Source organism: Sus scrofa, chromosome 1 (genome assembly GCF_054392235.1).
Source record: "Sus scrofa isolate SSC_HxYL_T2T_F1_AM1 chromosome 1, Sscrofa_HxYL_maternal_Yorkshire_Landrace_v2.0, whole genome shotgun sequence".
NCBI classification, from domain to species: domain Eukaryota; kingdom Metazoa; phylum Chordata; class Mammalia; order Artiodactyla; family Suidae; genus Sus; species Sus scrofa.
Window position 1 is genome coordinate 201,501,218 of NC_139383.1, and position 12,091 is coordinate 201,513,308.

Below are 12,091 nucleotides of genomic sequence, written 5' to 3' on the forward strand. Positions count from 1 at the left end.
TACTTCGGTGTGAAAAGATTTAAAAAAAAAAGTTTGCAGACCAGCAGAAGTCAGTATCTCAAATAAAATATTTATAGCCAAAAGATTAAAAAAATTCACTACACTAAAAATAAAAATTCCTGTACATCAAAAGTCATCATAAAGATAGTACATAAATACAAGTAACAGGAGTTCCAAGTTTCTTTCCTGCCCTGGGAACTCCATATGCTGTGGGCATGGCCAAAAAAAACAAACAAAAACAAAAAGCCACAAACTGGGAAAAGATAATTGTAATATATATGTATAAACATCAATTTAGTAGTCAAAATATATGCTACAAATCAATAAGGCAAATAACCCAATTGAAAAATATATAAAGAAGAATTTCACAGTGGAGGAAATATGAATACAAAATTAGAATTTGAGAAGATGTATAACCATTATATCAGAAAAATGTATCAAGACGAGAGTTAGATACCAAGTTTCTTTTTTTCTTTTATCTTTTTAGGGTCACACCCTTGGCATATGGAGGTTCCCAAGCTAGGGGTCTAATCGGAACTGTAGCCGCTGGCCTATGCCATAGCCACGGCAACGCCAGATCCTTAACCCACTGAGGGAGGCCAGGGATCGAACCCACAACTTCATCGTTCCTAGTTGGATTCGTTTCCACTGTGCCAAGACAGGAACTCCTGAAATTTCTGATATGATATGGCTGAATTGGGAACTCTCATACTCTGACGGTAAAGTGTAAACCAGTCTTGTTAAGTTTTACATTTGCACTCATTATCTTCAAACAGTTCCACTCCTGGATATATATAGAGTCATGCAACATATAATCAGAAATCACATATTAAACACATTTTATCTTAAATTGTATTTAAGATAAAAAATGAAAAATTCTTTTAGCCGATCTGAAATTTAAGATTTCATTTGGTCTCATGTATTTTATCTGGCAATCCTACATATAAAAGGAGTCAGGTACCAAAGTGTTAATAGTAATACTATTTATAACAGCAAGATCTGGAACCCACCTCAATTTGCATTCAGGAAATAATGGATAAACTGTATATTCACACAATGGAACATTAGGCAGCAGTGAAAATGAATTATAGCTACAGAAATAACATAAGTGAATCAGAAAAAATTATTAAACTTAAAAGCAATTCAAAAAATATACATTAGAAATTTCAGTACCATTTTCATAAAACTCAAAACCAACCACAAGTAAACAATATATTGTTGAGTGAGCCATACATATGTGGTTAAAATAGCTATAAGAGAGTGAGAATCAAAATAAGGTAGTTGTTACCAAGATAATGGCATAGGCAGGAGAATAGGTTAGAGAAGGAATTAACAGATTGATGGGACAGTGTTAGTCATGTTCTGGTTCCTATACAGAAGGCATACAGGTGTCCATTTTAGTGCTTTTCTTTTTCTTTCTTTCTTTCTTTCTTTCTTTCTTTCTTTCTTTCTTTCTTTCTTTCTTTCTTTCTTTCTTTCTTTCTTTCCTTCCTTCCTTCCTTCCTTCCTTCCTTCCTTCCTTCTTTCTCTCTTTTTTGCTTTTGGGGGGGGGGCGGGTCCCACCTGCAGCATATGGAAGTTCCCAGGATAGGGTTTGAGTCAGAGCCACAGCTGCCAGCCTACACAATAAGGTGGTGATCCCAGCCATGTCTGTGACCTGCACCACAGCTCATGGCAACTCGGGATCCCCAACCCACTGAGACAAGCAGAGATTGAACCTGCATCCTCATGGATACTAGTTGGATTCATTTGTTGTGCCACAATGGAAACTCCAGTGCTACACTTCTTATGTCACATAAGTTTTCCTATAATACATAAAATATTAAACACAAAATTTAAGATAAACGATGATTGATCAGGAAAGTTGAGTGTGTTGAACATCCATAGACAGAAAGTCCAATGCTTTTATATTAGCATATTCTTTCTAAAGAATAAAAATAGTATGCCTTGCAATCACAGAAATAGTGAAAGGTACAAAACACTACTCCCATAGCTAGTTCCTGAGAGATGCGAGGAGGTGGCCTGTACAGTCAATTCAGCCAAATAATCAATGTATATATAAAGCGGATGCGGTACTTTCTGCTAAGTACTGTGCTAGTGATTTCGGGTGGTGGTGGGAAGATGTTTAAGAGTGTCTCAAGAGTGGTAGCAGACAACTGCTAGGGCTACAAGGAGAGAGCCGCACATTAAGCACCACTTTATGTGGGTATAGACTATAAGAGAATGAGTACAGTCTACTTTTTAGTAAACCCTATTTAGATCTTCTTTCCACGCGGAGTTGGCGGAGGCTGGGAACTGTTCTGCCCCAGCTGTAAAAATTGACTTCTGTCACTCTAAAAATCACTTTAAAGGAGAGTGATAAGTGAGGATAATACCAATTTGCATAAACTACCTAATATAGACTTGAAATCCTTCTTGGGCTCACATGCCATTTGAGATGTAAATTTCTAAAGTGAAATTTTAAGCACTCATTTTACTCTCAGAGCGGAGGGGCGAAAACAGACGAAACAACGCATGCGCAGTAACCATCGCGTGATCGGGCGGACTCCACTGGAGACGGTTCTGAAGGGGCCGGAAACGCGTCACAAAGAGCGTGTGCGTCACGTCGTAGGGGGCGGAGCGTCTGAGCCTGGTTTCCTCGGCTACCGCTGCCGGCTGGGTAACGTTTGTGGTGCGTGGTTGGCGACTTTCAGACATGGGGACTCCCGCAGGCTTGCAGACGGACTGTGAGGCGCTGCTCAGCCGCTTCCAAAAGATGGACAGCGTGCGCTTCGAGGACTTCACCGAACTCTGGAGGAAGATGAAGTTCGGGACCATCTTCTGGTGGGTGTTTATGGTGCACTACCCGCCTCTTCCCCAGCTTAGAGGGTGTTGCAGATTTCATTCCCTCTGCTGCCCAGCACCAGGGAAGGGCGGAGAGAAGCAGGAGTCTCTGAACGCTCCCCTCCATCTCTCCCGGGCCTTCGCCTAGGCTCGGCTACGCGCTTTTCTCTGGGCGGTTTCGTTGTCTTGGGTTCCGTCCTTTTGCGGCCTTCTCCGGAGTATATTTCTACTTGGCCTCCCTTCTAAACTCTTCTTTCCACCTTGGTAACCCAGGTCAATCTCAATCATTTGCTCTCCTCTAGTCTTGTTTTCTAAGAACTTCATGTTTAAAAACAAAACAAACACATAAGCAAAGCCCCTGCTCGATTGAATTCATTTTTCTTTTATCTAGCCACCCAATTTATCTTACTAAAGTACAGATTTGATCATGTCACGCCCCTGCTTCCCTCCCTTCAGTGGTTTCCCTGGCCTTTGGAATACAGCTCAGATTCCCTAGCAGGGCCCTCCGTGCCTGGCCTCTGCCCATCGCTGTAGCTTCATCTGCCAGTTTTCTCCAGCCACACGCTCACGCCCTCAGCCTGGAGCTTTCCCCCAGCTCGCTTTGCCTGGTCACCTTATTCTTCAGTCAGGTTTAACAAATAACAGTTCCTCAGGGAAGCCTGTCTTTCTTTGCCCTTCTAGACTAGGTAGAGTGTTTATGCTCTTTTTCCCCCCTGAAGTACTCTGCACTTATTTTACCCTTTGAGTTAACCACACTTTATTGTGTGTAGTTCGGAAGGCAGTATAGTGTAGTGGTTAAGAGCACAGATTATAGAGTCCAGCTGCCTGAATTTGAATCAGAGTCCACTAACTGTGACTGATTTGCTTGCCTGAGCTTCCTTATCTGTAAAATAGAGCAGTGATAATACCTCATATTGCAGTTCTGAGCATTAAATGAGCTAATATATGTTAAGTGCACTCTTAAGTGCTTAATAAATATTCATTATTATTATTTAAAAAATTATTTTCCTTCCACTAGACTGAGCTCTGTGAGGACAGTGACTGGATGAATCTGGTATCTATTAGCATAGTATATACAATATTGGAAAGGTTAAATAATTGAATGAGTCCTTGTGATTAAAATGGAAATGTTCCCTTTTCTCTTTGTTAGTGTAAAATAATTACTTGTGTAGTTTGTACATGGCAAGGAATGCAGGCTGGAGAACCGTTTGTTATACAGTTAATCAAAGAAGAGGAACTTATTTTATTTAATGACTGCTAATTGTAATGCATTTATAGCTGTATGTAACCCATAGAACAACTCTGGGATCACTAATTATCCTTATTTTATAGAGGAGGAAATTGAGGTTTAAGGTCAAGTAGTTTCTCTATGATTACACAACTAATAAGTGGTAGAGCAAATACTGAAACCAATGTGTTTTATTGTTTCTAAAACCCATGATTTTTCACTGTACCCCCCTTGGGAAAATCGGCTGTTTAGAAAAATTTTGCTAGACTAATTTTTAGCTAATGACGAAGGAACTAAAATGAGAAAACAATTAAGAGAGCACCTGAGGAAAGGTAGATTTTCTTTCGAAAGTGCCTTGGTTGCCAGTACTGTAATAGGTGTTCTGCATTCTTTTAGTATATTTATTACTTGAAGAGCCCAGGCTTTGGAAGTATGATGGAATCTGCTTTTCTACCCTGCTCTTTATGTTGGTGAGTTTTGCCCTGCAGAACGGGAAGGAGGAGGTGGGTCACATTGTACTGTGGTTCTCTAACTTTTTCACCTAAGAGTCTCAAGAACAAATTAGGATTAGAATTCCCATTGGGCACAGCAAACATGAATCCCACTAGTATCCATGAGGTTGTGGGTTTGATCCCTGGCCTTGCTTAGTGGGTTGGAATCCTGCGTTGCTGTGGCTGCAGTGTAGGCCAGCAGCTGTAACTCCGATTTGACCCCTAGCCTGGGAACTTCCCTAAAAAGCAGAAAAAAAAAGAAAAAGAGCAAAGAACAAATTAGGATTAGTGTGACTCCTGAGGACATTGGGAGAATCTCCATCATATACTAAAATGCACATTTTTAAAAAAATGAAGTGTATGGAGTTCCCATCGTGGCGCAGTGGTTAATGAATCCGACTAGGAACCATGAGGTTGTGGGTTCGATCCCTGGCCTTGCTCAGTGGGTTAAAGATCTGGCGTTGCCGTGAGCTGTGGTGTAGGTTGCAGACGTGGCTGGGATCTGGTGTTGCTGTGGCTCTGGCGTAGGCCGGCAGCTACAGCTCTGATTAGACCCCTAGCCTGGGAACCTCCATATGCCGCGGGATCGGCCCAAGAAATGGCAAAAAGACAAAAAAAAAGAAGAAGTGTAGTTGGCTTACAGTATTATGTTAGTTTCAGATGTACAACATAGTGATCCAATAGTCAAATATATTACAAATGACCAACCAATAGTCCAGTAACCATCTGTCACCATACAAAATTATTAAAGTATTATTGACTTTATTATTTATGCTGTATATTACATCCCCGTGACTTATTTATTTTATAACTAGATGTTTGTATCTCATAATCCCCTTCACCTATTTGGCCACTGCTCCATCCCTCTCCTCTCTGGCATTCACCACTTTCCTCTCTATTTATGTCTGTTTTTATTTTTAATTTTTAAAAAACTTTTATGGCCACACCTGCTGCATATGGAAGTTCTTGGGCTAAGGGTGGAATCAGAGCTGCAGCTGAGGCTACACCAGAGCCACAGCAACACTGGATCCAAGCCATATCTGAGACCTACACTGCACCTTGTGGCAATGCCAGATCCTTAACCCACTAAGTAAGGCCAGGGATTGAACCTGCATCCTCATGGACACTGTGTTGGGTTCTTAACCCTCTGAGCCACAACAGAAACTCGTGTTTCTGTTTGCTCTTTTGATTTTTAGATTACATGCATAAGTGAGATCATCGAGAACTTGTCTTTTCTCTGACTTATTTCACTTAGCATAATACCTTCCAGGGCAGTCCCTGTTGTCCAAGTGCTTACACTTTTGTATTTTATTCTGTAATTTTGTATTTTATTCTGCAAATTCTGTAGCCTATTTTAATATATTACATATTTTAGATTCTTAACCAGTAATCCTTTTGCTTCCCAGTTCAGCAGTAAGGTTGACGTTTTAGGAGGATGCATTATGTTTACCTGGTGGATGCCTGTGCCTCAGTGTAATACGAAGCACAGCTGAAAATTATGTCTTCATACTTGAATCATGAAGGGAACAGACGTGGTGTGCCCATCCACTTTCTAGCAGCTGCTATTTAAACAAGTCTATATCTCTTCTACTATTTTTTCACAGTCACAATATATTTGCTCTTTATTTTCTAGTGGCAAAATGAGACATTTAGAAAAGAACACATTTACAAAAGAAGCTTTGGCTTTGGCTTGGCGATATTTTCTACCTCCATATGCCTTCCAGATCAGAGTTGGTGCTTTGTATCTGCTCTATGGATTATATAACGCCCAACTATGTCAACCTAAACAAAAGGTAATGGTGAGTTGTTTTCTTCCAGCAGAAATATGAAACAGGTACAATGTTTCCACAACAAACTGATTTAAATAGAAATCCCAGTGTTTCAAAATTATAGTACATTTGTGAAAAAAAGATTTACATTTACTCACAACTTTATTTCTTTCGTTTGCAGATTAGAGTCGCCCTGAAGGATTGGGATGAAATTTTAAAATTTCAGCAAGATTTGATAAATGCACAACATTTTGATGCAGCTTATATTTTTAGGAAGCTTCGACTAGACAGAGCATTTCACTTTGCAGCCATGCCTAAATTGGTATGTTATCTAAAATAGATTGTCTTCCAAAATGGGAAATAATGCTTCATTGTCCTTAAAGTGTCTCAGTCTCCAGAAAGTGGGAAGAATATTATATAGTTTCTAGTACTGTAGGCTTCTTAAAATAGGAGAAAGTACTTTCTGATTACTTTTTTTTTCCAAACAAAAATTCAGTCTCTCTTTATAAATGTAGTATTTTTGGATACCATCTAGTAAGCAGATCGTTGGAAGAAGAAATTAGATTGGGTATCTGTATTTACTTACTCCTTTATTCAAACATCAGAGAGGCTACTGGAAGAGGACCAAGGGGCTTTAATGTCATTTCATGAAAAGTTGAAACCTGCATTAATAAAATACATATTTCTTCAATCTTGTGACAGTTTCAGACACTGGATTGAAAGGGCACTTGAAAGATTCTAGTTCTGGTTCTGCCATCAGCTGGCAAATCATGTAACTTCTCTGAGTTTCATACGAATTTATAAGCATATAGACTTATTTATTTCAGTAGTCTCTGAGAAATGGAATATTTAATAAATATATGCTTAGAGCTGCTTTTTTTAAATCCACGTTTACTTACAATTTTTATTGCTGGCCTGCTTATTTCAGCACTTAAAAAATATCCTTTAAAAGACATCTGTTTTAAAAGAAATTCATTATTATTTAGTTGTCATACAGAATGAAGAAGAAAATTCAGCGAGCGGAGGTTACAGAAGAATTTAAGGACCCAAATGATCGTGTCATGAAACTTATCACTTCTGATGTACTAGAGGTAATTTTTTTCTTGAAATTTTTAAAAATTGTTTTATTGTTAACTCTATATTGAGGCTATACCTTCATCTCTTGGATATTGGAATCTTTTCTCATCCTTTTAACCAATTATTGAATGCTCTTTCTCTAAAGTGCCAAGAATACTACACCCTAATTTATGGAATAAATTTATGGAATAAATTTATGGAATAAATCTTGAAACACAGTGAGAAACAAAAAGATTTAGAAGGCCGGACTTAGACTAAAGATTTAGATTTAAATACTTAGTTTGTATTTGACTTTAGATAGGTCATAAAACTAGAATTTAAAGTGATTTTACTTTTTTATTAATTTGAGCAATATGTAAATTCCTTTTTACAACGCTTATGTAAAAACCCACCACTGAAAACAGGCTAATTTGAAGTCAAGAATTATGGATAGGAGGTACAGTCTTAAAACAGCTTTTTCATCTAATATATTTTGGAATTTTATTTGAGTTGTGCAGTACTGAGAAAAATCTTCTTTTGTGTGGTGAAGAAGTGATACTGAGTTTTACCTGAGTGGAAGGGTTCCCCTGAAGTTAAAAACAAAACCTGGACTTCCTGTCATGGCTCAGTGGTTAGCAAATCTGACTAGAAACCATGAGGCTTTGGATTCCATCCCTGGACTTACTCAGTGGGTTAAGAATCTGGCCTTGCCGTGGGCTGTGGTGTAGGTGGCAGATGAGGCTCAGATCTGGCGTGCTGTGGCTGTGGTGTAGGCTGGCAGCTACAGCACCAATTAGACCCCCTAGCCTGGGAACCTCCATATGCGAAGGATTCGGCCCTAAAGAGACCAAAAAAAAAAAAAGAGAGAGAAAAAACAAAACCCACTAAAGGGCCACATCCTTCTAATCAATGATTCATCCCCTTTTCAAAAGAATGAGTTTATATATATGTTGAGAGTGCACACCAGTGAGTGTGAGCAGGTGGTGGTGGGGGGTCTCAGTCAGGTTTTCTCATTGCTTTGAGCCTTAGTTTCCCCCTCTTTAATATGAGGATTCCAAACTTATTTCATCCACTCGTTAGAATTGAGACCAGGCCACTCTCAGGTGAATGCTGAGAGTGGCCTGTGGCACATAGTAGACTTTTTTTTTTTGGTCTTTTTAAGGCCGCATGTGCAGCATATGGAGGTTCCCAGGCTAGGGGTTGAATAAGAACTGTAGCCACTGGCCTACACCATAGCAACGCAGGATCCGAGCTGTGTCTGTGACCTACACTACAGCTCACTGCAATGCTGGATCATTAACCCATTGAGTGAGGCCAGGGATCGAACCTGTGTCTTCATGGATGCTAGTCTCATTGGTTTCTGCTGAGCCACAACAAGAACTCCAACTTTTAATAAATGATAATGCTTTTTTCCCTAGCTCTATTCATTCTCTTCCTATATCAGGAGTGAGAGAGGGATCAGAACTTTGATTTACTCAAATGTTTCTCTGTGTTCTGGATGCTGCCATGTTCTAATAGCTTCAGCTGTAAGGTTGTGTCTATGATTTTCTAATTTGGGTAGCAAGTTGAATTTTTTTTTTTTTTTTTTTTTTTTTTTTTTTTGGCTGCACCCATGACATGCAGAATTTCCCAGACAAGGGAAGTACCTGTCCAGGGATGGAACCATGCCACAGCAGTCACCCAAGCTGCTGCACCAAAAAAGAACACCATCATTGATTTTTTTTGTTTTTGTCTTTTTAGGGCCGCACCTGCGGCTTATGGAAATTTCCAGGCTAGGGGTTGAATTGGAGCTGCAGCTGCCAGCCTGCTCCACAGCCACAGCAGCACGGGATCCAAGCTGTGCCTATGACCTGTGCCTCAGTTCATGGCAACATTGGATCCTTAACCCACTAAGTGAGGCCAGGGATCAGACCCACATCCTCATGGATACTAGTCAGGTTTGTTACTGCTGAGCCACAACAGGAACTCCTGCAATTGAGGGGTTTTTTTTTTTTTGTTTTGTCTTTTGGGTTTTTTTTTTTTTTTTTGCTTTTTTTAGGGCCCTAACCATGGCATGTGGAGGTTCCCAGGCCAGGGGTCTAATTGGAGCTACAGCCATCAGCCTATGCCACAGCCACAGTAACTCAGGATCCAAGCTGCATCTGCGACCTACACCACAGCTCACGGCAATGCTGGATCCTTAACCCACTGATGGAGGCCAAGGATTGAACCCACAACCTTGTGGTTCCTGGTTGGATTTCTTTCCACTGTGCCATGACAGGAACTCCTGCAGTTGATTTTCAAAAGCATTTGGGTTTGCTCTGTATAGTTTATTTTTGAGCAAGAATTGTTAATCTGGGGTCTGTGGATGGCCTCACAGTGGTCTCTGTATCCCCTTTTCTCCCAGAGCTCATGAAAAAATTACCATGCAAATGGATTCTTGGGAGTTCCCATCTTGGTGCAGTGGAAATGAATCTGACTAGGAACGTGAGGTTGCAGTTTCGATCCCTGGTCTCGCTCAGTGGATTAAGGATGAGCTTAAAAAGATGAGCTCATGGGTGTTGCCATGAGCTGTGGTGTAGGTCGCAGACGAGGCTCGGATCTGGCGTTGCTGTGGCTGTGGTGTAGCCTGGTGTCTTCAGTTCCGATTAGGCCCCTAGCCTGGGAACCTCTATATAATGTGGGTTAAGCCCTAAAAAGACAAAAAGACCGAAGAACAAAAAAAGAGGATTCTTGGTTGGGTTGAGGTACTCTAAGTATCCTCAGATTCTCAAAGGGCTCACATGCCCCAGAGTGTTAACATTAACTGAGTTAGAAGAAAATTGCTTACTAAATGTCTAAAGATAAGAGTGTAGTGCAGGAGCTGCACAGGATATTTTGTGTAGATTATTTTCCTCCTTAACAACGTCCCTGCCAAATAGGTGTCTTACACCACTTCTAATATTTCGTTAATTTTTTTTTAAGCAGGTGTTTTTATCCCTGATTTAAAGTTGAGGAAACTGAGACACAGAGAAATTAAGCAAGGGAGTGATGGAGCTAAGGTTTGGTGTGGCTGCAGTGTCTGTTTCTCGGACAGCAAAAGGCCTTGTCTGAGGTGAAACTGGGGTTAGAAATACATCTTTTGCAAACATCTAGTGAATTATAAGAAGAATTAGGATCTTTACCCTCTAATAACTGAGTGAGAAAGAGGTGGGAGAAGATTTTGTAGAAAAATTAATGTGAAAAAAAAAAACTTTGTGTGATAGAGGGAATTTGTATTTTGTCTTTCTGGCAGAGGAGAATCCTTTAAAAGTTTTAGAGTGTTAAGAGATATAAAGTGTTTATTCAGGTTTGGGGTATGGAGCTTGTGTAGGGGGAAGTGTTTGTGTAGGAGGGAAGCAGCACAGTCCATACTGTGGAGGAGGTAGTGACCAAGAGTCCATACTGTGGAGGAGGTAGTGACCAAGAGCCCATTGGAGCGATTAGCCTTGAGCAGAGAAGGCACAGTGATTGCTTCCTTTGAAACTGGGGGTGGCGGTGGCGGGGCAGAGGTGAGGGAGGATGATGAAAATGGATTCATATAACTGGTTGTGTAGAAAGAAGCAGAAGGGAAACAGACAAGATAGCTTGAGCTGTAAGGGAGGGCCGCCTAATGGAACTGAAAACTGAGAAAAGTTTGGAATAGCCATCATGGAGAATGAAAGATTTGGGGAAACCAGAAAAGCTTTGCCGAGAAGTACTGATGTGAATTATAAAGAGAGAGCCAGAGGATGTTTTAGAACAGCAAGACCTTGTTCTTATCAATGTTTTCCTAATGGAAAGAAGATGATTTGAACCAACTGGTAGTAATTTTTGATTGTTGGCTAATTTGATGGTAGAATGTTAATTTTTTTCAACATCCCTTCTTAAACATGCCGCTTTTTCATTTTAAAAAAATGAAATGCTATGAAATGCTTATTCCTGGAAGCGTCTAGGAATGGAGTAGTCTGAAGTCATCCTGACTTTAGTGTCTTTGGTCTGCCACAGATCTGCTTTTAGAGCCTTTTCCTTCAATACTTGTAGTGGCTCTGTTTCTCCCATCCTAGCATAGCCTATGACCCATTTCCACTGATAATCCCTAAATTTAATACTTTCCTATTTTCCTTCCTACTGCATGCAAATGCTCTTAAGTCTTCATGTCAGTACACGTGGATTCTAATCATTACTCTTCTCATTGGTTCTATTTTATGGTTAAGGAGGCATAATAAAATAGGATAGGATATTGAATCAAAATATCTGATCTTTTTAATTGAGGTATAAATGACAGGTAACATTATGTTAGTTTCAGGTATACAACGTAATGGTTTGATATTTGTATATATTGCTAAATGATCACCACAATTAGTCTAGTTAGTATCTATCACTATACATAATTACAGTTTTTTTTAAGGCATCTGATTTTTAGTTCCAACTCTGCTACTTAAATATGACTATCAGAAAATCATTTCACTTTTGAACCTATTTCTTCAGATGAAGAAATAGACAGTTATAATAATGGCATTACATGTTGAGTATTCACCATCCACCAGGAACTATGCTGGACATTTTTTGTATATTATCTCACTAATCTTTGTAGTAACCCTGCAGAGGAGGTAGTATTTTCCCAGTTTTATAAACAAGGAAACTGAGGCTCAGAGAAGTAATTTGCATAAAGAAAGATGCAGACACTAGATTTGAATGTCCAGATGTGTAAAGCTCCAGGGTGCATACACTATCTTTTATTTTTT

The 12,091-nt window shown here is 39.7% G+C and overlaps 1 protein-coding gene across 3 annotated transcripts in view; it reads left to right on the forward strand.

Annotated features, from left to right (window-relative positions):
* The first annotated feature begins 2,631 nt into the window (after positions 1-2,631).
* SNAPC1 (small nuclear RNA activating complex polypeptide 1) overlaps positions 2,632-12,091 on the forward strand; it is a 28,592-nt gene continuing 19,132 nt past the window's right edge. Inside the window, exons 1-5 of one of the 3 annotated variants that reach the window (XM_021062518.2) lie at positions 2,632-2,823; positions 4,448-4,521; positions 6,176-6,335; positions 6,493-6,633; positions 7,298-7,402. In XM_021062518.2, the coding sequence (XP_020918177.1) occupies positions 4,484-4,521; positions 6,176-6,335; positions 6,493-6,633; positions 7,298-7,402 (444 nt within the window). In that variant the 5' untranslated portion in view covers positions 2,632-2,823; positions 4,448-4,483. Of the gene's footprint in view, positions 2,824-4,447; positions 4,925-5,642; positions 6,336-6,492; positions 6,634-7,297; positions 7,403-12,091 lie in introns of those variants that run through there. The other 2 variants (XM_013988720.3, XM_084982929.1) reach the window with 2 other exon arrangements.